This window comes from Manacus candei, unplaced genomic scaffold, assembly GCF_025592945.1.
Source record: "Manacus candei isolate 608988 ecotype Guabito, Panama unplaced genomic scaffold, ASM2559294v1 h1tg000093l, whole genome shotgun sequence".
Classification (NCBI taxonomy): domain Eukaryota; kingdom Metazoa; phylum Chordata; class Aves; order Passeriformes; family Pipridae; genus Manacus; species Manacus candei.
This window is the reverse complement of record NW_026138141.1, coordinates 639412-666422: the sequence shown is the minus strand read 5'-3', so window position 1 is coordinate 666422 and position 27011 is coordinate 639412. Positions and strand designations below refer to the sequence as shown.

The 27011-nt window shown below is 42.9% G+C and overlaps 2 protein-coding genes across 3 annotated transcripts; both read left to right on the top strand.

Annotated features, from left to right (window-relative positions):
• Positions 1-18779: 18779 nt before the first annotated feature.
• On the top strand, positions 18780-20110 carry LOC127461018 (probable splicing factor, arginine/serine-rich 7). Its single transcript, XM_051768246.1, has 2 exons — positions 18780-18886; positions 19294-20110. The coding sequence occupies exon 2, from the start codon at positions 19300-19302 to the stop codon at positions 20002-20004; it is 705 nt and encodes a 234-aa protein (XP_051624206.1). The 5' UTR covers positions 18780-18886; positions 19294-19299; the 3' UTR covers positions 20005-20110.
• LOC127461016 (E3 ubiquitin-protein ligase Topors-like) lies at positions 18942-24790 on the top strand. Of its 2 annotated transcripts, none has more exons than XM_051768243.1 (2): positions 18942-19066; positions 20955-24790. In XM_051768243.1, the coding sequence occupies exon 2, from the start codon at positions 20961-20963 to the stop codon at positions 21684-21686; it is 726 nt and encodes a 241-aa protein (XP_051624203.1). In that variant the 5' UTR covers positions 18942-19066; positions 20955-20960; the 3' UTR covers positions 21687-24790. The 2 variants fall into 2 exon arrangements, with proteins under 2 accessions (XP_051624203.1, XP_051624202.1); XM_051768242.1 differs by lacking the exon at positions 18942-19066 and adding an exon at positions 20220-20727 and having other exon boundaries at positions 20955-24786.
• The last annotated feature ends 2221 nt before the right edge of the window (positions 24791-27011 follow it).

The window sequence follows — 27011 nt, the reverse complement described above, 5'->3', positions numbered from 1 at the left end:
CATCCTCCTCACAGACAGAGTCACTGCCAGAATAATCATAAGTTCTCTGCTACTCTCTCATTCCGAAAACTCCATGCTTCAGGGAAGATAAGACTTCCAGGTAAGGTTCTTGGTCACTGGAGACGCAGAGGGCATCTTCAGTTGAATATCCCTGTAGGAAGAGGGGAGAGTGGGCTGAGCATGAGCCTGACTGAATTGTATAGCACATTCTTCTTTAAGACCAGGGATTGGTACTAAAGCCAACACCATGGCAGAGGGGTTGGAACTACATGACCTCTAAGGTCATTTCCAGCCTAACCCAACCCCTTCTATGATTCTAACATGTGCTAAAAAAACCAAAACCACCAACCACGCCCCCCCCCCCCCCCAAAGAAGACATCTAACTCCATATGTATATATATATACACACACATATATATATATTCACACCCTGCAACAGGGCAAAGAAATGGGCCAGGCAAGTAGGAAGCAGATTTGTGATTAAGGTGTTGCCCCCAGGCTTTATGTCTAGGCTCCTCCTGTCCATTTCTTCAATCCTTCTGGACCTTGCTACGTCATTTGTAAAATGATAGCTTGAAATACTGTTTTTGCCTTTTATCCAGACAAAATTAAATTATGTCAACGGATGATTGTTAGAAACCAAGATAACGTGAGGATGAGAAAAATACTATTTGCTTTTGAATCTATGGTCCTACTCAGATAAAATCAATCTGAATGCATGAATATCAAAGATTGTTTTCTAAAATTACAAATGGCGGACAAATAAAGAATTCAAGATATGTTTAATGCCTTGCAGCACTTTGGGTGAAAGTCACTATAAAATTGTTCATTCTCATATTTCTACACTGGATCAGAGAGTAGCAGCTTTCCCCATTTTTTTTTCTCTCACCTTACCTTTCTTTAGAAGATACGTTTGATGCTTTGATACTGTTTCTCGCTTAAATTATAACACTGTTGGTTCTACAAAACGTCACAAGTCCAGAGCACATGTCCCACTTGTGCTTTTCTAAAAAGTTACCACCACGATGCCACACTGTGCTTACAAATGTGACCAAGCCTGCCTTGGTTAAACCTCCAGTAACCTCCTGAGCTGAAGAAACCACCTGCTAAAGCTGACTGTCACAAAGCCATTAGTTCTAGTTTTAAGCCATTAGTTCTGTAGCACTAGCAATATGTCTCAAGTCTGGGTAGATGTTTGGCTCCTTTCATTTTGTCTTGGTAAACCATGTTGTAAGAAATTACTTAGTCTAGCTGAGATTTAATAAAGCAGTGCTATTATAGTTTATGTTGTGGAAAATGATGTTGAAGGAAGAACATATTCATCAGGAAAAAGGCTGTGCTCTTTCCTAACGGTTGTCTACCCAAGAAAAAGGCTGTTGTCTGCAAGGACTTGCTATTCCACAGCTCTCCTGGAACTTTGAGGTTGTGGTTCTCGCTGCTGTTAATTAATGGGAGACACTCCTCTGTGTGAAAGCAAGCCCTGCTGGCAGCAGGAAAAATTCAACTCATTCCTTTCTTTCTCTTCCCTTCTTCAAATTTTTTGTAATCTTGGGAATGACTGCCATTACTATTTTGAAATCAGTAAGCAACAAATTTTTCAGATTTCATATATACCACTGTTAATTAAAAAAAAAAAAAAAAAGGTCAAATTGCTGCAATGTGAAGACATGGGTACCAGTAGTAAGTATAGTGGAGTGAAATGAAATCAGTCACATTACTACTGAAAAATCTGTTGTGATTATCAAGTAACTAGTATGTTCGGGGATTATTCCCAATTAATTTGGCATACATGATATTCATTCCCTTTGCTATACACACAGTTATTTCTACAGTGGCCAGAAAAATTAAGCTCTCATACACCTGCAGGCTCTGCTCTCATATGCAGTTTAATATGCCAATAAGAATAATGCAATTTCCTGAGGATGAATAACTAGGGCTTGCTGGTTCAAGGTGTGTACAGATGCAATCACACCCTTCTGGTCATTAATCCCTGGGATCAGCATGTTCTGATTATTACTGTGTAATTAGTTAATAAAGCCCCTTTCAAAGTGGAAGAGAACTGCTTTCTCTGAGCACAATGTGCACTGCATCTATCATGGGTTTATTCATTCCAGATGAATCTGATTCCCATTTAAGAAAATGTATTCTGGGAACTTAACATCTCTATTGTGATGTTTCTGTTGTTTCCAGCATTTCAAAAATAAAAGATCGTGACAATTATTAATGATTTTAATCTGAAGCAAATTTCTAAGAACCAACTTACATCAGGCCCAGTGTTTTGGTTCAAATACAAAAAAAAAAGAGGTGAAGGAGGAAACTGATATTTCAGAGTGAGAGGTTTACATATGTGACTTGGAGAAGATGACATATATTCTGAACAATAAATATTTTCACTTTCTGGTGTCCAGAAATGGAGTTAGTTATATTTGATTTACTATCTACTATTAAATTCCTCTTCACTAAATTTCTATTCCTACTATTAAAAGTATTTTTTTAATAACTATCTTGAAGAGCAGCTAGTCTTCAAAAATAATTATCTTGAGTTGTTTTAATTTAATGCATATGTTGCATGGCATTGTAATGTAAGTTGCCAGGCCAAAGGTTTTGGAACTCCAAGCAACTTAACATTAATGCTTTCCATGTCAGATCATAGAGTAAATTATTTGAACAGAAAATTCACAGAAACAAATACAAAGAGACCCTATTGTGATCATGTTAAATTATTGTACTGTCTTAACCAAATATTCACAGATAGAGTGGGGGTTTGTTGCTGTTGGTTGTTTTTGGTTCTGTTTGTTTTGTTTTGTTGGGGTTTTTTTCTCCTCAGCAGTACTTGGCCAAGGTTAACTCATCAGCTTCCCAAATCAGAAAACAGGTCCTACTCCTTCCTCTGTGAAAGTCTGATGAGTTTATGTCATAATCCAGAAGATGTAGTGAGAATCAAATCCTGCCAAAATTGTCTCAATCCCTAGTCAGCAGCAGCCTGACTTTTTTCATTATTGAAAGGGTCTTTTTCAAGATACCGAGACCAACCATTGCCAGTATCCTGAAATGGGAATGCTGATCCCCTCACTGGTACTGCTTGACAAATGGAGCTGTTACACATTTGTATAAGCAACGAACACAATGTCTCTCTTCTGACAGCCTCAGATCAACAGTAGTCTGCTTTGAGTTACAAATCTCTGCTTGGAAATTAATGGTAGCACCTTTGTGCCCCTTATGGAATAACAAAACCTGAAGAAGAGGTGGATGAAGTGAGTCCAGCAAAGAGCCACTGGGATGTTCAGGGGCTGGAGCACCTGCCCTGCAAGGGGAGCCTGGCAGACAGGACTGCTTCTGCCTGGAGAAGGGTAGGCACCTCAGAGCAGCCTTCTGCCTATGGACACGTCACTGAGGAAATGGAGCCACGCTTCTCACAACACAAGGGAGCAGGATGAGAGAGTGTGGGCCCAAGTTGAAACAGGAGGAACCCACATTATACAAAAAGGGAAACCTTTTTTTCCCCTGTTGGGGCTGTCCAGTGTAGAGCAAGTTGCCAAGAGAGGCAGTGGAGTCAGTGTTCTTGGAGCTTTTCAAAATTGGTCTAGAGAAAGCCCCAAGTCACACGTTCTGACCTTGCTACTGCTGTTTTGAGCAGGCAGTGGCACTGGGTACCTCCAGCCATCCCTTTCAGACTGGGTTAGCAAAGCCCTTTAGAAGAGTCCAGGGACACCTCTGTGCCATGGCTATTTGGTTAAATTGTGGTATGCTGAATTTGGTAAGCCATGCAGTCTCCCACAGTCCTATCCAAGTAAGTCTATTTTCTATTTATTCCTTCTGTTTTTTAAACCAAATTTATAGTTTGAAACCCTTGCTAGTCCATTTTCTGCTCAATGTCTGACTCATGCTGTGACACACTCATGTCATACTTCTCTGTATCTCAAAACTTCCCATTTTAAGAAACAGTTCTCTCTCAAAAGCTAAGAAACTAACTCAAGATGTTTAACCAAGTACTGTGAACAGTCATTCTTTTTGCATATATATATATATATATATATACACACACAGCCCTCTAAGTATTCAACATGCTCTCCCTTCCTTATGTGCATCAGTGTGATCAGTCTTTAAAAGTCATCCAGATCCCTGGGTGCAACAGAGCTCACACTGCATAGGCAAAGTTGCTACAGTCTGTATTTTTTAGGTCAAATGAATGTTTCTTCTTCTACGATTGAATTTTCTCAGCTTGGGGATTACCTCAATGAGGATTATGCTGTGCATATCTGTTCTCTGCTGATTTCTCAAGTGCACTGTACCTTGTTTACAGTCTATGCAAGCTTTCTGAGTAATACATGTTCATTTTTTTTCATTTTTTAGCTCATTGCTTAGTTTATGAGCAAGCCCCTGTGCACTGGAGCTCTAGAAACTATAGTTGATAACAGTTTTTCAGATTTCGGGCAATGTTTTTCACTATTATCTTATACGAAACATTCCAACACATTAGCCAGTTCATGTGCTTTGAAAGTATTTTGGAGTGCTCATCTTTCAATTGTGACTGTAAAAAACAGTCAAGCACATTTTACTATCACCATTCAAGACTTCAAGCCAGTTTCCTTTACATTCTGCCACTCAGTAATTAAACCTACTGTCTGGCAAAACTTATTTTCCAAATTCAATGCATAAGCTATTTCTCCAGCTACAACTAAGGGGCATCAACTCTGGAAAATAAAAGGAGAGCAAGGAGCACAGAGAATACAGAAAGCTGGGGGAAGGCCATAAAGACCTTAACCTTTGAGATTAACTGTATCTTCTTCTTGTCTGCAGAGAAAAAACCTTCACTAAACATTTGGGCAGAATAAAGAACAGCAGTGGCAGATGTGTTGCCATGGTAGATGCAAGATGGTTCTTTTTCTGTCGGCTGAATCTCCTACGATTGATTATTTGATTTTCCACTATTTTGCCTGAGATTGCTATCATATTAGGCCACCATCTGTCATTCTGTTTGCTCCTGCTGAAGTGTGGACAATGTTGCAGCTCTTCCAGGCATCAGATATTTTCTCTGGACTCTTCTAAAATTTATGTTATATGTAAAATCAACTGTACAGAATCTTCCCCCAAAAGTTTACTTCATGACTTGGGAAAAAGGCACCTGGCCCCATTGTTTCAAGTGTTTATCTGCTACAAGCCTGGTGTGCTTCTTCGGTTACTGCTGGCCAGGGAATCATTTCATGATTGTCAGGAAAATATTTCAAGTACCTCATCTTGATTTTTCCAGATACAAAGCAGTAAATGATTATATAAAGGCAGTTTCTAATGAGGTAGAAAGAGGTGTTCATTAAACAGGTGCCCATCTTGCTTTCGTTATTTTATTTTTTTTTTCTTAAAATGCTTAAATGGAAGTTGTTTTGTTCTTTACCCAGCCTGCCATGGATCTTTATGTAATATATTAACTTCTCTTATTACACCTTCCCATAGTTAGAGCTAGACAACATATAATTTTACCTATTCCTCCTTGTTTTTTTATTGTCTATCTAGCTTCTTTCTGGTCTGTATTTGTTCAATAGGAATGTCTGACCAAAAAAAATTCCCTGCTTTGATTGTAGCTTTTTGACCATCTAAAACTTATCTTAAAGAATGACAATATTCATTCTTGTTCATTTTCTTTTATCTGGTCTTTCCCTTCAGAAGTTGCCTAAAACTATCCTCAAATAAAATAGAAGAACCATCTCCTTTTTATCAGTACTGTCACTAATCCACGAATTTTACCTCACAGGATTCAGAAAGAACTGGAACAGATACAACTGTTAAGACCTTGAAAGACTTCCAAGTGGGAATGTATACAATGAAATTTTGTGGAGAACAAAACCAACTTCTTTCAATTACCTTTTAACACAAAATTAAAATGTATGGACATTTACAGTAAGCATAAAACCCCCATCCCCCCACCCCTCAAAATCCCAAACAAAACAAACCCAGAGAAATACCAGTTAGCAGTCTGAAGGGATGAACATATAGGATAGAAACAGAACTGATAGGATCCAGCAGCATCAGCTAGCATCCAAGTCAAATATCCAAATTTCAGAATAACCTGACTAAGACAACAGTCCTATTGTTTATAAATATACTCTTCTCACCGTTTTATCATGTTCAATCTACTCATATGCATCAAACGTGGGAAAAAAAGGAAAAGCAAACCAGATTTCCATCCTTGGGGTTTTCTCTCTCTCTCTCTCTCTTTTTTTTTTTTTTTTTTTTTTTTTTATGCCCTGAACTGTAATTTAAAGTCCTTAAGGTGAGCAGTGGTCCCTGTAACACATGCTATAATTCTTCCACTTATGCACTTATGTTACACATGTTTTATTCCTCTTAACCAGGTTAAAAGCAATGCTTTTAACATTTTAGACATGCAATTCCTCCCACTAGGTGTCTGTAATGCCAATTATATTAACAGTCTTCTTTAAAATAAGAAATTTTCAATTCTTTTTGCTTCTTGCTGCAATTTCTGGCAATTGGAATGCTTTCTATTCTGTTTTTTTGCCACTATAGGCCAATTTGTTTATGACTTGTTCAGTTAATGTCTATGTTACATTCGTCTCATTTGCATGATACTTTCTATTTTTAAACTACTACCTTCCTTAGTTCTCTCCTTCCCTCTATTCCCAATAATTACTGCTGCAACACAGGAGATACTGGTCACTCAGTCTTTAAAAAACTTCTGTTTAAGGCTCTGTGAAAAGAAACCCCATTTCACTATATTAAAATCACTAATGATATGTCCCTATTATTTCTATCCTGTTCCTATCTCACTCTGAGGGACAGAAAACATGGAACCAAGTACTTTTTTCTCTCATCCGGCTAGTTTTGTTTGATATCATATTTGTTCCAAAGTGCACCATCATTAGTAGTGGTTTTTTTGATGTCTAATTCCTGCAGTTCAAGTAAAAGAGTCAGGATTTGTGCTTTTCTCCTCCAAAGAGACTGCAAGCACTATCCTGTTATTGAGCCACAAAGAGGAATGGATGCCTATCAGGTAATGTCCTGTTTAACTGAGTTTTGGTTTTTCAGAAAGTTTCTTTGCAACTGATTTGCTATCAACCTGTTAACCATCTCATATCTCCAGTCACATTGAAAAACCGTTTCTACTTCTCATCTTTTACTAGGAGACTCCAGTCTGAACTGTACATGAGTAAAAGTACTGGGGTATGTCAGAGAACAGTGGTTTTCATCCAGTCTTCTGGAAATTCCTGAATATCACCAGACGCTTGAAGTGCCTTTATTTTGACAGTTCAATTAGATGTTTTTTTGAAAGGGTTGTTTGATCTGGACCAGCATTAGTATCTGTCTAGCTTTGTGGAGTAAAGGACTCTTTATGACTGATAAAGGTCTCAGCTGAAGTGTCCTCAGTGGTATGGCTGAGGACAAGAAGGTCACAATTTTTTCCCACAGCTTGAGAAACATAAGGTGCCAGTGGGGTTCCTCATACAAAACTGCAGAGCACATCTTTGTTATTTATGCATAAGCAAACACAGAGATGCTAGCAGAGCTAAAATCAAACCATATGATGCTATATTGATATTTTGTTCTTAATATTTGTTCTTGACAGTGGATAAACCAGTGCAATTACAGGGATTAAAAATGTTGGAAGTTCCTATATTTGGACAATGACTGATAAATAACCTTCACAGAAAATACTTCCTTCAGATGAAGGAACTTCAATAACTGCTTTTAAGATACATGCAGGGCAATTTTGATTTTCCTCAACTTGATACCACCTTCATTGAACTCTGAGCTGCACCTGGGCTTATGAGAAGAGGCTGGAATCGTGATTGTTTTGTAAGCAAATGGTGATATTGCTGTTGGGGAGGTGTGGTTTTGAGCAGCATAGAAGTAAAAGGGAAAGAATTGAGGAAGAGCCCAAAATGTCACAGCAAAAATGTTAAGTTTCAATCAGGCAAGTTGGTGCTATGTATTTTGAGTGATAGCCTGTGTCCCCTTTCATGCAGGGGAAGCCCGTATGTACTGCTGATCCCGTAACATCTCTAAACTTGGCATCTTCTTGAGCCATGTCGCTTTCTGCTGGCTTCAGACAAAACTCTCAAAAGTTTTTTTGGGAGGAGTGGAGGATTTAGGGTTCCTGCTCACCAGCAACAATCTGTTCAGTTCATTGTATCTCATAATACATCAGTTTTTAATGTGGAATTTGATATATATTATTTGATAAGCTATTTTTTTATTTGTGTCCAGCAAACTCAAGGAATTTTATCAAATAAAACTAATCTTGAATTCTGCTACATGTATTTTATTTGACTTCCAATTTCCAATTAAATGTTCCCTTCACATAGCACAAACATGAAGTTTCTTAGAGACAGGGCACACACTGTTTACATTGATGTAGGCAGCTTTTGAATTGTAAATGGATATTTAGCTTAACATAGTTATGCAGTCTTATTTAATCTTGTGAAGATATTGTATGCATCCTTGTGTTATCAAAAATTATAAAATCTAGAGAAGGAACTAGAGAAGTGAAAGACCTATAGCAGATGAAAACTCACATATAATTATAGCTTCACAACATGAATTGACTTTTCTTTGGCAAAACAAAAAGAGAACAGGAATAAAATGCATGACAACATGAATGAATACCTTTTATGTGGTGTTGATATGGTATTTCACATCAATTCACCCTGAAAAAACCATGTAGATCAGGCTTTTAACTCAGTCTGTGTAATTTGAGCATTATGAAATGTTATATATGGTAAAACTGTCACAGTGGGGGCGTGTCTTTGCCTTTGTTAAGTAGCAGTGAGATGCACCTAACACTGACAAGCAGCCAGAAGGCAGCAGGAGAAAGAAATGTTGGAATCTGTAGGAAGAAAGGTGCTAATGGAGTTTGAGTGCATGTCCATTTTCATCAGGAAGCTGCCTCTCTCAGCTCGTGTCCCAGGAAGTGCAGGGCTTGCAGCCATGCAGCAGTGGGACGTGCTCCAGCCTGATGTGCACAGCCCCTGAGCAGTGCTGGGTTAGTGGCTGGAAACCACTGCAGGTCCAAGTACACAATGACACCAAATTGCTAGAAACAAGCAGTTCTGAAACAGAAGAAACTTTAACCTTCATCTCTGATTAAACCGGTTCTGTGAAAGTAGGGAAATAAAAGTAGCTCTAGCCCTGTGCGTGGCCAGAGTCCATGCCCCCCCCCAACAGTGATGCAGGTGATGAGCCAGCAGCAACCTTTCCTTGAGCTTTTACACCACAGGGCTGACTTGGGCCAGGGAAGAGCAATGGGAATGCTTTAACACATACTGCTAGTAACGATTCCAACAGAGAGTGTCCTCTGACTGCTCCTGTTCTATCTGGGGAGTTGGATGTAAGGCCTTAACTCTGGGGTCTCTGGCCTTAAAGCTGTCTCTCATTCCATGGAAAACCCTTGCTTCCAGAAGGGTGGCTTTCTGGCCTTTTCTGACATTAAAGCACTGCTCCCTCTGTAATGGGATTGACCTAATTCTGATTAGGTGCCTATAGTAATACCAGCAGTCATGGAAACAGAATACAACGTAGAGGAGAAAAGACAAACCCATCAGAGTTTCTACCATGTATTTTTCCTAGCTTTACCCACTTAACATACCACAGCTTCCCACGAAGGTCAACAGGTGAGAGCAGGAGTTTGGCACTCAGTTTGGTCTCCAGCACTGAACGCTGTCCCACGCATGGGAGCAGTTCAGTGCCACATCACAACCCTGTTTGTTAGCCCCTGCCAGGAGCTCAAGGAACTGGTAGAGATCATGGGCCATGTGTTGGTGGGATGGAAAATGTGCTCACTCAGCCTCTTCATGTCCATGGCTGGTGACAATCACAGGCATAAGATCAGCATCTGAACCTCTTCAACGAAATGTTGTGGCACTAAAGCATGAAAATAGTGCACTTCAGACTTAACCCTTCTTTAATGACAAAAATCCCCAGCGAATCTATCCAGAATTAAACAGAGACATCCAATGAATAGTGTTTTAAAGCGTTACAGGAACACTTAAAAAATATATCTGCATGCATCTTCTGTCTCACTTTTCATGCATTCTCAGTTCCAACCTTAGAGTGAAAAGAACATTTTCCCTGTACTATGAATGTACAAACAGCCCTATGTTGCAAGACAAATAGTGCTGGGGCACTGTTTGATATAATTATTTTAGAGTTGCTCTTTGCCTCTGCTTTTGGGATAGGTGTTTTCAGGCAGGGATCAGTGCCTGTATTTGGGCTGGGGGTGAAAGCTGTAGAGAGGAAACAGGGATGCAGAGAGGAAACAGGGACAATGCAGGGAGGAACATCTTCAAATAAGCTGCGCAGAGAACAAAGGGGCTTGCCACCTTTTAGATTCTGTGAAAGAAGCATAAAAAGAAGTTTCTTACTTCATTATATGAGTAGAGGTGTACATATCCAGATGTATGTACATATATAAAAGTCTTTAAGCGTTCTTAAAAACTCTCCTCAGGGGAGAAGGACTTATAAAAATCAAGCAGCTGGAAATTAAGAGGAAGGAAAGTTACCGAGGCTTTTTAAAATCCTAAATCTCATTTATGGCCTCTTTTAAAACAGGCTGATTGAATACATGAGTGTTCCTCATAATAAATAGATGTATTTTGTTGTGCTGTCAGATTACCTCATGGGAAAGATACCAGACTCTTAAAAGCAATCATAATCTGGTTATCAGTTGCAAACTCTATTGATTTATTTTTTAAATGAAAATGTAACTGGAAAGGTACAATATTTGCTTTTAAAAGATGACAATTTTCCTGACTTGTGTGGGTTGAGAATACAAGAGGCAGCTGATTGAAAGTCTGCGGATCTGATTGAAGAATCAAACAGAAAATTATTCCTACATGAGCTGAAGCACAGACAAATAGCCCAATCTGCTGTGTTTATGATGGCTGTTAGTGGATCTGGGACCAGGGAGGGGGCAGGGATTAATAACATTTTATTGCTGTTTAGGGAAATTTTAAATGGAGCCATTGTGATCTTTTACTGGTTAAAGCTTCATCAGGGAATGAAAAATTACTCTTCTAGACAGTGAGTAAAGAAGCAAGAACTACTTGCAGATGGGTTTTGCATGTCAAGTGGGAACTGGTACCTCTAGGGCTAACGTGCCTTTAGGATGCAGGGTACAGGCACAGAAGACTACTTCATTAGGCATTTTTTCAAGTCACATAGACTGGAGAAAAATGTTCAGGAAAGGACATGTATGTCACTGAGAGAAATTTGCAAATGTGCAACACAGTTCAATGGAAGTCAAAGGAAAAGAATAGGGAAAAAAACCCCAGCCAACCAATCAAAAAACCCCAAACTTCCAGATACATACTTCAGTGCTGCTGGAAGAGCTTGAAACTCATCTCAAAAATGTCAAGCATAGACATTTCACTGATGCTTTTTCATTTCTATGACAATAAGAAAGGAAGGAAAAGCAGAAAGTGTAGATTTTGGGACATAAAGACTTCAATGTTGAGCTGCCTCAAAAGGGTTCAGAAGCAAAGTCTGTTCACTGTTTCTTTCCTGAAGTGTAGAGAGTCATTCCAGGAGGGAAGGCACTTGTCCGCCATCATCCCATTTAACCTTTTTGGTCCAGTGAAGAGAGGGGACATAGGACTGTGCTCCTCTATTGACCTCTCCCCTCACGACTAGCCATAGCTTTGTGGATTAATGGGGAGAGGAGAGTGTCTGGTGGACCTTAAGTTCATTTCAGGAGTTTTGAGAAGAGAGGGCAGGATTTATGGGGAACGTCCTTTTAGAGTGGGTACCCACCAACCTGAAGTTGCTGGCCAGTGTTTGGGTCCCCAGAAGCTGCTGTCCAGGCCTGAGGGCACAATTTCCATGCAAACTCCGCGGCTATGTCTGGGTTTGCATTAAATTCATCTTCCTCCCAGGCTTCTCAGGTGGTGGATTTAATTATTACTGTTTTGCATCAACTTACTCCTAGAAATGGAGTGGTATTGCAGTGATTTGAAGGAAAAGACTACCTCCAACTCTTCCAAGGGAACTGTGACACGCAGGCTTGCTGACAGCCCGTTTCACCTCCAAATTTAATTAGTTCTACTAGAACTAGTGTAGAAATCTGTCTTCTATTATCCCATAGTCTGACTGCTCTCTATGCAGCACTAAACATAGACTGAAAATCCATGAGCAGCCTCACTAGGACACTGAAGAAATTGGTATTTATGAACAAGCTAAAGGGTAAAAGATTAAGGTAAAACCTTAGCTCTAACAACTGTTGGGTGCTTATTTCAATTAAAATAATGAACAGAACCAAAGGCATGCCATATAAAATGAGCTTCCTAGAAGCAAACAAGTGCACATGAGGCATAATGGCTAATGAAAAGGATGAATAATAAAACTTCTGCTGATGAATAATAAAACTTCTGACACTTTTAGCTCATCCTTTAAATGTTCCTGCAGAAGAGATTATTGAAGTAAAAAAAAAAACATCAAAAAACTTGTGTGCCTTGAAGCATTTTTTTTCATTCTTTCAAGTGTAAGAGGCTGCAATCCCAGGAAAGCATAAAAGAGAGTTATATTTCCATTGTGATAATTTCAAACTTCATATTAAAAGTATATAAAATTGTGTAAAATTACAGATACAAATAACAAGCAGGTGAATATTAAAACAACCAAAATGCATTTGCATTTTCCACAGGTCTGGTTCTCCTTCTGCAGAGGTTTTATACCAGAAAACCTCATTCAAATCCATGTATGTGAGAAGAGGGACATTTATATTTTTCTAGAAGTATCTAGAGGTTCTTTGGGTCTCCATGAGACCCAGAAAGCCTTTCCTTGTGTTTCTAGTAGAAAATCAGTTTCTCAATTTTAGTATCTTGTGCCATTTTACAGGGTACGCAGTGTAGGAGTAGAAGACAGGTGTATGCCATAAAACTGAATCAGAATTTGCATCCCAAATTAAGGAAAAAGGTATTTCAGCTTGTTGATAGAACCAGACATGCAGGTAGTCCCACAAATCTGGTGATACTATTTTCATGGTTAAAGTTCTTTCGTAGCTTTTAAAAGAAACTAGACTCATCCTAAGTATTTTGTAGCTATAGGGGCAGTTAGCGTTTCCCAAAGCTCTGAGAGATTCCTTTTCGATGTAAAATTATGTGTTTGGTTATGTTGGGTAAAAAAAAAAAACTGGAAAAACAAGCCTGATTTTGGTACTGCATTGGGTCTAAAAGATCTTGTGTATTTACTTTTTAAAATTGAAAATTGCAGTGAGATCTGATCTACAGAAGCAGTGTCAGTGGGAGTTTATATGTGCAAAGCCTAAAGTTTTTTTTCACACAATATTGAGCATAAATCCAGGGTTATACTACTGCAAGAATTTATCATTTCAGGTCAAAATGTTACTCAAAAAAAATCAACATTATGCATTACAGTTTTAGGCTCTTTTTAAATTAAGGAACAGCCACCAGCTGATGAGAATTTTGGTAGAGCATTGTAAAAAGACTTCAGTGAGAGCTCTCGTAGAGAAGGTCTTGACAGAAATATGACTTTTAAATTCAGTACAAATACATGAGGTAAAGGTCAATGGTCTAATAAGTAGAAAAGCCCTGCATTAAGACTCTGCTGTTACTTTTCCAAAAGGATGAGGCCCAAAAACAACAGAAAAAAACTCAAAAAACCAACCAACCAACCAACCAAAAGAAAAAAAAATCAAAAAATGAAATGGAGGAGGAAACCATTTGGCATAAACATACACAAGTGAAAAATAAAAACCAAAACAATCAAGCAGTCTTCACAAGTACAAGGCAAGGAGGGTATTGCCTAATGTGCTGAAATTAGGCAGATTGACTTCAGAGTACAACTGCTTAGACAGAAGCCCAGGAATTGAAACCTTGAAAGTTTGAAGGATGGTGGTAAATTGATTTCTGTCTGGAAAAGGCAGGAATTGTGGTTAACTGTGGGCTGGGATAAACCCTGACCAGTGCAGCCAGGAGTAGAGATACAAATCTAGTCCTAGTGACCCAGCTCTCAAGAGATCTTCATGCAGCCACATCATTGTTGCCATTTGAAGCCGATCCCTAAAAATGAGGGCTGGCCTACTGGTCTTTTAAAAGTTTTTCCTCTGCTTACTGACAATGGAAGCTGTAGATGCTGGTGTTACACCCAGGCCACAAGAGGGGGAGACCCTGGCCTGCGGGTGTTTTCCATTTGACACAGACTGAAAGAAAACACACCAAGTTCATGCCGATGCTGATGTGGCAGGGAAGTGCCAGGGAGAGGTGATGCTCTCTGCCTGCTCTGCATCAAGGCTGGCATGGACAGCATGTGCTCAGAAGTGTGAAACAATGGTACACTGGTTCCAGCATCAGTGGGTGGCGACCACTGGGGAGATCCCAGCATTTCAGAGGTTTTATGAATTTCCAGTAAGACTAAGATAGTAGTGGTGACAAAATGTTGACACAAGCAAGTGGTTGCTTGCTTTCTTGCTTTCACCCACAGGTCTTAACTCTGCACCTGAAAAGCGCCTAAAAAGCATTGCCTTGGGGAGGCTGATGCATAAACAGCAGCTTTCGCTCATAATATCTCAGCTTCCAAAGCAAATTTCACCTTAACAAAAACTGTAAATTTTTTTCAGGAAAATATCACTATCTGTCATGATTGTATTTGGCAAGCCTCCCTAGATTTACAGCTGTTATTTAGAAACACAGTGTTTGCCAACATGATACAATCATAGATGCAAGCCTCTTTACTTCAAAGAGGAAACAGCTTTGAAATGGCAAATTAAGTTTGGCAAATTCTGGCAACTACTTTAACAGTAAATTATTACTGATTTTTCTTCTATGCAATTACTCCATTTTCTGCAAGAACTGCTGAACAGAGGCTCTGAGTAGATTCCTCTGAGCTCAGAGACAGGAGACAGAGTGGTACCACTTTCATAAGCTAAGGCAAAGCCTTGGTAAAGTGTTAAGACATCTACAGCTGTCTTCTAAACTGAGTGATTTAAAGTAGATTATTCTTTGCATGCTGAGGATTTGGCAGGGTGAACTGATATGCTTAGATTATTTATTTATTTCTATGAAAAACCCATGTCTGTTCAGTCTTGCCTCTTCTTTGATGCCAGGGATAGATATTCAGGCTCCAAAGTTTTCCCTCAGCCCTCTCCCTATATTGTGGCTACAAGAGTTGGCACTGCAGTTTGTTTTGTTGCTTGGAGACAGCTGCAGGAACATACAATGGCATAAATCACACCTGACTCTGTTGCTAAGGAAATAAGACCATCTCCTGCTTTTCCTTCAGACCTTTTAGTAAAAGAGGCAAACAAAATTTATATTCAGGATATTTAAAATATTGTTTTAATTCAACAAAAGAAAAAAGGAAACTATGTAATGCCTATCTTTCTTGGGGATCAAATACTGAAATTTCATTCTTCTGGAGGTGATTATTGGAAGCATAGGATTTGAATATGTTGTGTGATAGAGGATGCTAATTAGACAATATGGATTTGGGGTATAAAAACTATAAACTTTTTAGTGGGCTTTTAAACTTGCAGAGCAGTGCCTCCTGCTCACCCTAATGTCATGGAATTACAAAGAAAACAAAAAAAGTAATTTTTGCTACTAGAAGTCTGACTTTGGTGAAAATTGAACTTGAGGCAGTTTTAATGTGTGGGGTTCACTGACTGGCCCTAGGCAACCCCCAGGATGGATCTTCATCTACATTGTCATTTGCCTGTCCCTCAAGTTCCAGAGCCTCATACCTATTGTTTAAGGGCCCTTGGGAAGGCAAAGGAGGCCAGTAGGGATTCGTCTGTCACCTCAACAAGGGACCTGTTTCCACTACCTCCAGTATCACCACAACCCACCCTGTGATTGAAGTTATCTCTCTTGTTCCAGAGTGATGGTGTGGTCACCAATTTGCCTCTATGCTTTTAACAGAGATACATTATGCTGCAATTATAAATCGAGGGTAATTTTTGATCAGGTTAACTGATTTTTTTTTTTATGTATACCTGAAAAGATCTGTGTGACAATGCTAATATGCACACTCTAAGATATAGAACAATATTCAACAATAAGCGTAATATGACATAAATCAGGAAAATTCCAATACAATGCAGCATTAGATTTAGAATTCCTATTGTTTGTGGTAACCACATGAAAAAAATGTCCCACCACTGAGGTTTATTCTTTCCAAGCCATGGTGTATCTCTTCTGTATCGTGATGAATGGTGATTAGAATTCTTTGTCCATTGTTTCGTATGCGGTCCAGCAGTCGACACAGGTGGTTGCGCTGCAGTAATTTTTTTCACCAGCGGAAGGTTCATTCCCGTGGGGGTGGGCAGTAAATCTTGACAGGGTGTGTAGCTAGATTGTAGAAATTCATGGGTTGTGACAGAAGGCCCTAATTTGACTAAAAGCACAAATGCAGATGTTTGCTTATTTCTATAGTGATGTTTTCTCTAAGTATGGAATCAAGAATAGTTCTCATACATCCCTTTCCAACATGTATAAAAGCATAGGTTCAAGGATTTCATCAGGATGTATTTTGAACTGAGAAACATTTTGTTCACCCTAATGGTGTTACTTTCACAGATAAATCCCCGTTTTTCCCATGCAATCCATGCATCAACATTGACAGTCTGCTATTTGTTCCCATTTTGTTGGACCCATAATTTTGTGTTATATAGGATAGAGTATAATTCTGTGGTGATTTAACCCCAATGCAATGACCGGCTATGTGATATATAACAAAGCATTGCATATTGTTAAAACAAAAGTTTTACTTGTTGGTAGGGTCGTAAGTGAATATGCCACCAAGACTGAAATTTTCTTTCAAATTTATTTGCATTATTCCAGATTACTTCATGAATTTCAGTGGCCAAGATACCCCCATTGTCTTCCCTTACAATTGCTGCTGCAGCAAGTTGTATCCTCAATTGACCTTGAATACAACTAAGAGGTATTTGTATGGGCTGCACCTAGAGTTCTCACTATTAATTGATGATCCTTTTCATCAATCCTTTCCCATTGAGGTAATATATCTGATGAGAGCAACTGGTTAGTTCCTGCAATCCAATTGGTATAAATCACTTGGCACTGACTTTATTTTGTTTCCTAGGACTTTAGCATTCATGCTCTTCAGTACTCCTAATGCTGTCCCCAGGATACCAGTCTCATCTCTCCTTAATTGTTTGGGAGAGGTGAGGGTCACTGCATGCAACCATGATAACCATCCTATGTAAAATGTACTTAAGAATGGTGAATAAGCAGGTTTAATTGCAGAGACATTAATCTGCATTGATAGTTCCACCTATTTGAGGGACCGTGAAGGATTAAATAGCACTTTTTCCTGGCCTTTATATTTGATGGTACAGGGTTTAATTTTGAAATGTGTGGAAATAGGGTTTCAACAGCCTTAATGGGAATCTTGCAGATTGTTACTTTCAAGTAAAACTGGTATGAAGAGGAGTTTTGTCAAAAGATAGAGGTGATCAAAAAAATTAATTACTGTACCAAGATAAACTGTGTTCAATTTTTGTACTGAACTACAGTCATCCTCTACTCTGTACACTCCTTTCGTCACTCCATGACTAGAACTACCACAGAGCAGAATGTTAGGATGCTGCAGCAAGGAATTCAGATCAGGATCAAGCTTGCTCACTTGCTCACTCACAGCACTGACATGCAGCAAGTTGCATTAGCTGTAAATTGTGACCTGATGGGTCACATGAAACACATGGTATGAAAACAGAACCAATACCTTTAGGGAGATGTTTAACTCTATACTGTCCTCATGCTTTTGTTTTGCTTGATGGTTTTCTGTGCAATAACTGATAAAGCCCCCGAAGTAAAAAAAAAGATGTGTCAACTTCATGGATGATCAACTTTCACGAGGCAAACCTGATTCTTCATGAACATACAGAAACATTCAAATCTTCCCACATCAGGCAACCTAGACACGCTTCCTTAGCTGCACAAGTGTGCTTTGAGTCACAAAATCATAGAATGCCTGATGTGCAAAAGGACCTCCAGAGGTCATCAGGTCCAACCTCCCTTGCTCAAGCAGAGATGGTGCCCAAGGACCACAGTCACACCGCTTTTGAGTATCTCCAAGGATACCTCTGGATCTCCTGGGCAACCTCTGCCAGTGCTCAGTCACCCTCAGAGCAAAAAAAGGTTTCCTGATGTTCAGAGGGAAGCTTTTAGCTTTGTTGTGTTTTGCTTTGTGTCTGTTGTCACTGAGCATGCCTGACAAGAACCCGGTTCAGTCTTTGCTCTATCCTCCCTTCGGGTATTCATATACCCTGAAAAGTGATCCCCTTTGGAGTCTTCTCCAGGTTGAACAGCCTGGAGACAGCGCTTTCCACACCTCCTAATAGGAGAGATGCTGTAGTCCCTTCATCATCTTTGTGGACCTTTGCTGGATGCTCTCCAGAATGTCCACCTCTCTTGTGCTGGGGAACCCAAGACTGGACAGAGTACTCCTGGTGCAGCCTCCCCAGTGCTCAATGGAGGGACTTGGATCAGACCTGGAAAGCTGGTAGAGTAAGAAATGCCTTGAGATGAGTTATTTGGAACAAAACAGTTCTGGACATGAAGGGTGAGGCCTGTGACTTTATAAAAAAAATACAGCAAGGAAATTCTGCTTGACAGCAAGGCAGTCTAGTGAGATGAGCTATCTGAGCAGCTTTTGTTCCCTGAGGCCAGGGCTTCTCTGTTCTATCGGTAATCCCTGAAAGCCCTGTGGTGTCACCAGAAAATCACTATGACGTGTGACATCAATCATTGTGCCTTCTGGGTGTGATTTCTGAAAGCTCTCTGATGTCGCCACAGGGTCATTGTGACACATGTGACATCAACCCTTGGTGTGGGGCAGCCCTGAAGGCCCAGAGTGCCTGCCTTCCTCCCATGGGAACAGACATCTGCAGTCGATCAGAGTATAGACTTCCATCCTGTTGGCTGCCTTCTAAGGGATAAAAAGATTTGCCAAGGGGCAATAGTGGCAGAGCCTGGGGAGCTGGTCCCAACTCCTGCAAGCACAGGCTCTGACTGCTGTTGTTGAGGGGCCAGGAACCTCATCCCCACCTTCCCAATTCCTGCTTACACATGTCAGAGAGGTGAGTTACCACTCTCCCCCGAGAGCTGTCACATGCAAAGACACCTCTGGTGTCACTCATCTGCCTCAGGATAGTCCTTGGTACTTGTGGCAGCCCAAGCACAGCCCCGAGGCCGAGCGGGAGCTGTTTAGCGCTCGACTGGGGCAGCTTGGCTGCTTTCTGCAGACTGCATCTCTGGATTGTGTCTCCAGGGCAGGTCAGGAGCTTTGTGTCTCTTTGGTTTGCAGAGCCAGATGGCAGAGGAGGTCTCACCAGGAGATGGCACCTCTTCCCCTGCTGCCAGCACCAACCAGGTGCCCCAGGCTGTGCCTCCACGTGGTTCTGAGTGCCCAATCTGCCTGGATATCATTAAGGACCAAGTCTCTGTGAGCTGGTGCAGACACACTTTCTGCTTTTCTTGCATACTAGAATGGTCTTGCATCAGACCTGTTTGCCCAAATTGCCAGGAGCCTTTCCAGTACCTCTTCCGCAAGGTGGCAGACAACAATTACGAGGTGTACTACATTAGGTTTGACAGGCCTAATCGAGCACAGAGAGCTCGTCGCGGCTCTGCAGGAAGGAGGTGGAATCGCTTCACAGGCCGCCAGCAGCGCAGCTCTTCCAGCAGGGAGCGTGGCACTGGCCGTGCCAGGACCCGAGAGAGGGAACGAAGCAGGTCCCCGAGGCGGCACCACAGGAGCCACAGCAGGGGTCAGCACGCCCAGGACTACGACTCCTCGAGCAGCAGGAGCCAGCAGCAGAGTTGGGCTGAAGACACGTCTACTGACACCTCTAGCGATGAGGACCACGCTGAAAGGCCTGAACAGGATGCCCCAGTCCGCTCGAGGAGGAGCGAGCGCCGCCAGCGAGAACGAGGGGGTTCCTCCCGGGAATCACGGGTGGCAAGGAGCCGATCCCAGAGGAGGTCCCGCAGTCCTGACAGGCGCAGGGACAGGTAGCACACCCAACCAAGAAGGGTAATGCTGTATATCCTGCTACTAATGCCATGAATTAGAAAGCTTCACACCAAAACTGCTCCTACTTCAAAAATAAAGTCAAATACAACTGTCAAGCTTGAGGCGTAGGATCTATTCTCCATTTAAAAATGCATCCAAAAATCCAGAGACCTATGCAAGGCTGCCCAAGGTTTTGAGGATAACAAGCTAGAAGCTATAAGGTAGAAGAAATGCCTTGAGATGATTTATTTCTAAAACAGAACACAGAGCTGGGCATAAACAGCGAGGCCTGTGACTTTATATAAAAAATACAGCAAGGGAATTCTGTTTGACAGGGAGTCAGTCTAGTGAAATAAGCTATCTGGGAAGCTTTTGTTCCCTGAGGCCAGGGCTTCTGTGTTCTATGGGTAGTCCCTGAAAGCACTGTGATGTCACCACAGTCATCGTGACATGTGTGACAATCTGTTTTGTGGTGTGGGGAAGCTCTGAAGGATCAGAGTGCCCACCCTCCTCCCGTGGGAACAGACATCTGCAGTTGAGGAGAGCATGGAACTCCATCCCATTGGCTGCCTTCTGAGAGCATAGAGAGGATTTGCAGGGTGGTGACAGTGGCAGGGCCTGGGTACTGGTATGGACCTGCCGCGTGCCCAGGCTCCAGATGCTGTTGCTGAGAGGCCAGGAACCTCATCCCCACCTTCCCAATTCCTGCTTACACATGTCAGAGAGGTGAGTTACCACCCTCCCCCGAGAGCTGTCACATGCAAAGACACCTCTGGTGTCACTCATCTGCCTCAGGATAGTCCTTGGTACTTGTGGCAGCCCAAGTACAGCCCCGAGGCCGAGCGGGAGCTGTTTAGCGCTCGACTGGGGCAGCTTGGCTGCTTTCTGCAGACTGCATCTCTGGATTGTGTCTCCAGGGCAGGTCAGGAGCTTTGTGTCTCTTTGGTTTGCAGAGCCAGATGGCAGAGGAGGTCTCACCAGGAGATGGCACCTCTTCCCCTGCTGCCAGCACCAACCAGGTGCCCCAGGCTGTGCCTCCACGTGACACAGAGAACCAAACGTGCCCGATCTGCATGGACACCATTAAGGACCAAGTCTCTGTGAGCTGGTGCAGCCATTCTTTTTGCTTTCCTTGCATACTGCAATGGTCCCGCAACACAGCTGTGTGCCCGATCTGCAGGGAGCCTTTCCAATACCTCCTCCGCAAGGTGGGAGACAATAATTATGAGGTGTACTCCATAGGGCACTACATCAGCTTTGTCAGGACTAATCGAGCACAGAGAGCTCGTCGCGGCTCTGCAGGAAGGAGGTGGAATCGCTTCACAGGCCGCCAGCAGCGCAGCTCTTCCAGCAGGGAGCGTGGCACTGGCCGTGCCAGGACCCGAGAGAGGGAACGAAGCAGGTCCCCGAGGCGGCACCACAGGAGCCACAGCAGGGGTCAGCACGCCCAGGACTACGACTCCTCGAGCAGCAGGAGCCAGCAGCAGAGTTGGGCTGAAGACACGTCTACTGACACCTCTAGCGATGAGGACCACGCTGAAAGGCCTGAACAGGATGCCCCAGTCCGCTCGAGGAGGAGCGACCGGCATCAACAGAGACACCAGGTTTCCTCGCGGGAGCCCCAGGCAACAAGGAGCCGATCCCGGCGGACATCCCACAGTCCTGAAGGTCACAGGGGCAGGTAGAACACCCTACCAAGAACGGTACTACTGTTTCCCCTGCTATTAGTGCCATGAATTAGAACGCTTCACCCCAAAACTTCTACTAGTAATTTCAGAAATAAATTCAAATCCAACCAAGCTTGGGGCCAAGCATCCGAAAATGCACCTGAAAATCTAAAAAGACCCTTCAAGGCTGCTGAAGGTCATGAGTATAACAGGCTAGAAGCTTTAGTGTTGCTTTTCTCATCCTGTTCTATGTTACACTCATCTATAAAAGCTTGTACTTAACATTTTGTATGGATGTGCCTTTTCTCCCTATATTGCATTTCCACACTATGATAACTGAAGATGAAAGGAGAAAAATCCTTTCTGCCCTGGTACCAACAACACAAGTGGGTTATTATATTAGATAACATCTTGTCCCTCCACATCATCCATTTTTTCACACTTTACTCCAAATATCCCCCAGAATAACTTCTCATCTTACCACTCTTCTCACAAGGTGGCAGTGATAACTGAAGATGGTTTACAATCACTCTGCTGAATCACAGAGACTGCCTATGATGCCAATCCAAAACTAACACTGGTAGCAAGCCTCTGAGAAGCCTATTTTCTTCTTCTTTCTCCTTACAGACTTTAAAAACAGTCCCCAAAGCCTTTATAGAGAAATTTGTTCCCATGGTATGCTCTGTAAACAGCCTCACCTTTAAATGCCCGCAATGGGAGTATATGCTTCAGACTCTTCAGGCCTCATCCAGACTACCAAAGACATTTAAAAACAATGGTGGACAAAGAACACTATTGCTTTCAAGTAAGACTGGTGCAAAGAGGAGCTTTCTCAAATGACAGAGGCGATTTGAAAAATTACTGGACCAAGACAAACTACTCAATTTTTGTATTGAACTACAGTCATCCTCTACCTGTACACTCCTTGTGTCAGTCCATGACTAGGACTGCCACAGAGCATTAGGGATTAGGACCAAGCTGCTCACTTGCTCACTTACAGCACTGAAACGCATCAAATTGCATTGGTTGTGAATTATTGACTGCTGCAGTCACTCCATCATCCAGACTGATCTGCCTTTGTAAAGCCACGCTGTCTATCTTGGATCACCTCCTTGTCTTGTATGTGATTTAGCATTGCTTGCATGAGGATCTGCAACATTATCTACCCAGGCACAGAGGTCAGGCTAACTGGTCTGTAATTCCCCAAGTCTTCCCTGCTTCCCTTTTTAAAAATAGAAGCAATGTTTCCCTTTTTCTAATCACCAAGGACATGGCCTCACTGCCATGACTTTTGACATACGATGGAGAACAGTTTGGCAACGACAGAGCTCAGTTGCCCCAGGACCCTGGAATGCATGTTGTCAGGCCCCACAGACTTGCAGTTGTTCAGTTTCATCAAGGGGTCCAGAACCTGCCCTTTCTTTAGAGTGGGAGGGACTTCACTCCTCTGACTCCCACCTAAAGGTCTCTTGAGAGATGTGGGAAGCCTGACTCCCAGCCAGTGACAACTGAGATGATGAACTCATTGAGTACCTCAGCCTTCTCCATATCTGTTGTTAACAGTTCTCCTTTCTCATTTATATGGGTCCTTTATCTTCTTGGCCTTTGTCTTCTGATCTATGTCCTTACAGAATCTCTTCTTGTTATTCTTTGCATCGCTGGCCACGTCTAGTTCCATCTGTGCCTTGGCTTCCTTTACCCTGTCCCTACATGTCTGAACTGTATCCCAGTACACTCCCCAGGTCACCTGTCCCTGCTTCCACCGGCTGTGCATTTCCTTCTTTCTTCTCAGTTTGAGGAGCAGACCTTTGCTCAGCCACGCTTGCTTCTGGCCTGCCTTGTGTATGTCCTACACATTGTGAGGGAAAGTTCTTGTGCTCTAATAAAAGTGGCCTTTAAGACTTGCCAGATTTGGTCAGTCCCTCTGTCCTTAAGGACAGTTTCCCAAGGGATCTAATTCACCCAGTCCTTAAACATATTTAAATTTGTTCTTCCAACCTTCAGGATTCTGATTTTTTTCCTTGCTAGGCCTATGCTCCTGGAGATTACAAACTTCACCAAGGCATGGTCATTACAGCCTGGGCTGCCTCCAGACTTAACTCCTCTGATGAGCTCATCTACATCAATGAGCACCAAGCCCCAGGCCCAGTAATGCTTCTCCTCAGTTGGTCTGCCCCACACCTAGACCAGGAAGCTATCCAGGAGTGCCCTGGATTGCTTATAACCAGCTGCATTGCTTTCCCAGCGGATGCCCAGGTGGTTGAAATCCCTCATCAGGATGGGAGCTTGTGAGCAAGCTGTGTCCTGTAGCCAAACCAAGGTGGCCTCGTCAACAGGCTCCCCGATCAGGCAGCCTATAGTTACCTCCACCTCCAGGTGTCCTTTGTTCGTCCTGTCCTTGATTTTCACCCCAGGCTCTCAACCTGTCTGTGACTGTTTCTCAAACACAGCTCTTAAAAATCTAGCCCTTTCCTTAACACAGAGTGCAACACTCAGCTGCAGTGTTCCAGTTGTCCCACCATGCTTCCATGATAGCAATTAGGTCATAGTTTTCTAACTGCATCATGGTTTTCAACTAATTGCTTGTTACCCATGTTGCATGCATTGGTGTAGAGGCACTTCAGCTGGACTGTCAACTTCTTCACCTTATGGTAGAAGGCCTCTGATTCCTTTGGGATGACTTACGGTGCTTCCTAAGGTGTTGGTTCCTGTTTTCTCTGATGTTCACAACACCCCTTTCCCCTATCAAATCCAGCTAATAAGTTCTGTCAGTCCCAGAACACTCTTAACCCACTTGGTCAGGTGCACCCCACCTGGTGTCAACATGCCCAGGCTCTTGAAGGTGCATCCCACATCACAGAACCCAAAACCCTGAGCATAGCAGCAGCCATGCAGGCAGTCATTCATCTTATCCATTTTCTCCTTTGTGCTGGGTCCCAGTCTCCAGCTGGAAGGGCAGAGGACAATATTACTTGTGTTCCTGACCCTTTCAACTTCTTTCCAAGAGACGTGAAGTCCCCTTTGATATTTCTCAATCGCCTTGTTGCAGCCTAATTTGACCTTACACAAAATAGTAGTAGTGGATGTTAGTCCTCTGTTTTTACAAGGCTTGGTAGCCTCTTTGTGATATCATGGATGTGGGCCCCTGGTAGGCAGCAAATGTCTATAGAGAGGTGATCCAGATGGCAAATAGCTGGTTCTGTGCCCCTCAGGGAGAAGTCTTCAACAACTAACACCCTTTGTGCTTTTTTTGGTGGCACTTGTTCTAACGTGGGTGGTTGATTGTTCCTACTTTGTAGCACTGCACTTTTCTTGGTCTTGACTACTTGTTGCAGAGTCCTCTCCTTCCAGTCCCAGAGCATCATATCTGTTATGTAGGGGCGCATGGGTAGCAAGGGGGTCACTTGTCCTTCTACTCCAAGCAGAGGCGAGAGTCCAGTCTCACCTGCCTTGTGAGTCGGTCAGGCCTGCCAGCTCAGGCTTGAACAGTAACTTACTTTCCACTTCCAAGGACTTAAGGCAGGCCTGTCGCTCTGCCTGTGAGTACACAAAACAATGAATCTCCCACTCAAATTCCCACATAGAACTTTGCTTGGTTAGCTCCTAATACAACACAGCAACCTGCTCCGAACGCTTATCCGTCTGGGCACACCTGCACGCGTGACACCCACATCTGCCTTCGGGGGGGCTTCCAGATTCTGGGGTTCCCTGCAGGCAGGGATCTCTGCCATTTTTGTTACACCATTTTTGTTACAGAAGCATGCCTCTCCTGGTTCCTCCCCGGTGAGGATTCAGTGTCCCTCCCTGCCGCCCCGCATCCTGGTTATATCCTGATTATACGCCCGCGCGCTCCTGGAGCCACTTAGCACTTCCCGCGCTTCCCCCTGGGATCGCACTCGCCCCGACAGCGCGTGTTCCTGGCGAGTTTCTCAGCTCCCGCCCGGGTGTCTCTGACCCGGGGAACCCGCAGCTCGTTCTACAGCTCAGCCCCCAGACCTGACCGTACCGCCATCGCTGTCGCCGCTCGCCTCGCCGACGGAAGATTCCGGCGTCACCGGAATCTGCCGCGGTTGCCCCTGGCAACGCCTCGGGCACATCAGTCCCGCCTGCCAGAGCTGTCGGTTCCTGCGGGACACTCAGCTCTTCACTGAATCACAGAATCACAGACTCTCCTGAGCTGGAAGGGACCCACAAAGACCATTAAGTCCGTCTCCTGGTCCTGCGCAGGACACCCCCAGAGTCACACCATGTGCCTGAGAGCATCGTCCAAACGCTTCTTGAACTCTCTCAGGCTTGGTGCTGTGGCCACTTACCTGGGGAGCCTGTTCCAGTGCCCAACTACCCTCTGGGTGAAGAACCTTTTCCTACTATCCAACGTAAACCTCCCCTGACTCAGATTCATGCTGTTCCCTAGAGTCCCGTCACTGGTCACCAGAGACAAGAGATCAGTGCCTGCCCCTCCACTGACCCTCACCAGGAAGCTGCAGACAGCTGTGAGGGCTTCTCCAGGCTGAACAAGTGACCTCAGCTGTTCCCAGTATGACTTCTCCTCTAGACCCTTGCTTGGTTGTCCCTGAGTCCAGGAACCCCCTGCCCAGTTTGGTCTCATACTCAGCCCCCAGAACTTACTGTAGCCACCTCTGCTGTCTCCACTGTTGCTGTGAGCCTCACTGACTGTCCCTAAGTCTTCCTCTTAACTTTTGAGATGCATCTTACACTTCTCAAGCTTTATGAGACATAACACAAGCAACATTTATTCCCTTTTAAGACTCTAGCTTAAATGCCCATTGTTTATCCTCCTGAGAAGTTTTGCTTTCAAAATTCAGGAAACAAAGCTGAGCCTCATAGACTTGACCAGAATATCTTCCTTTAGGCAGAACAAAACTGTAAAAAATACAAATCTTTCCCAATAATTCCTCTCCTCTGATGTAGGACAAGGCTGGTGGCATGGAATGGCTGGTCCTGGTGATGGCCAGTGGAAGTGGTGGGTCCTGCAGCTTTTTCTACCACAAGGGACTTTGTGACTCTGGGAACACTGTGATGAGCTGTAGAAATTCCAAAGCAAAACCCCACCAAGGATTTCGCATGCATGTTTAAACATATGAATACTACTATGCTAATAATTCCTTAATGTTATTAATTTCTATTGCATTGATGAGTAGAGGTCCTTATTAGCATGGCACTGTGAACAACACCTGAGCAGAAGAATTCACTACTTTAGTAAAGAAAGTATATTGCAAGAAAATGAAAAAGTGAGGAAACAGTGAGGGTATGTCATTCTGCCAGAGCGTCTGCTCAGCCGTTGCAAGGTGTTTTGTAGGTGCTGTGCTGTAAGTAAATGGA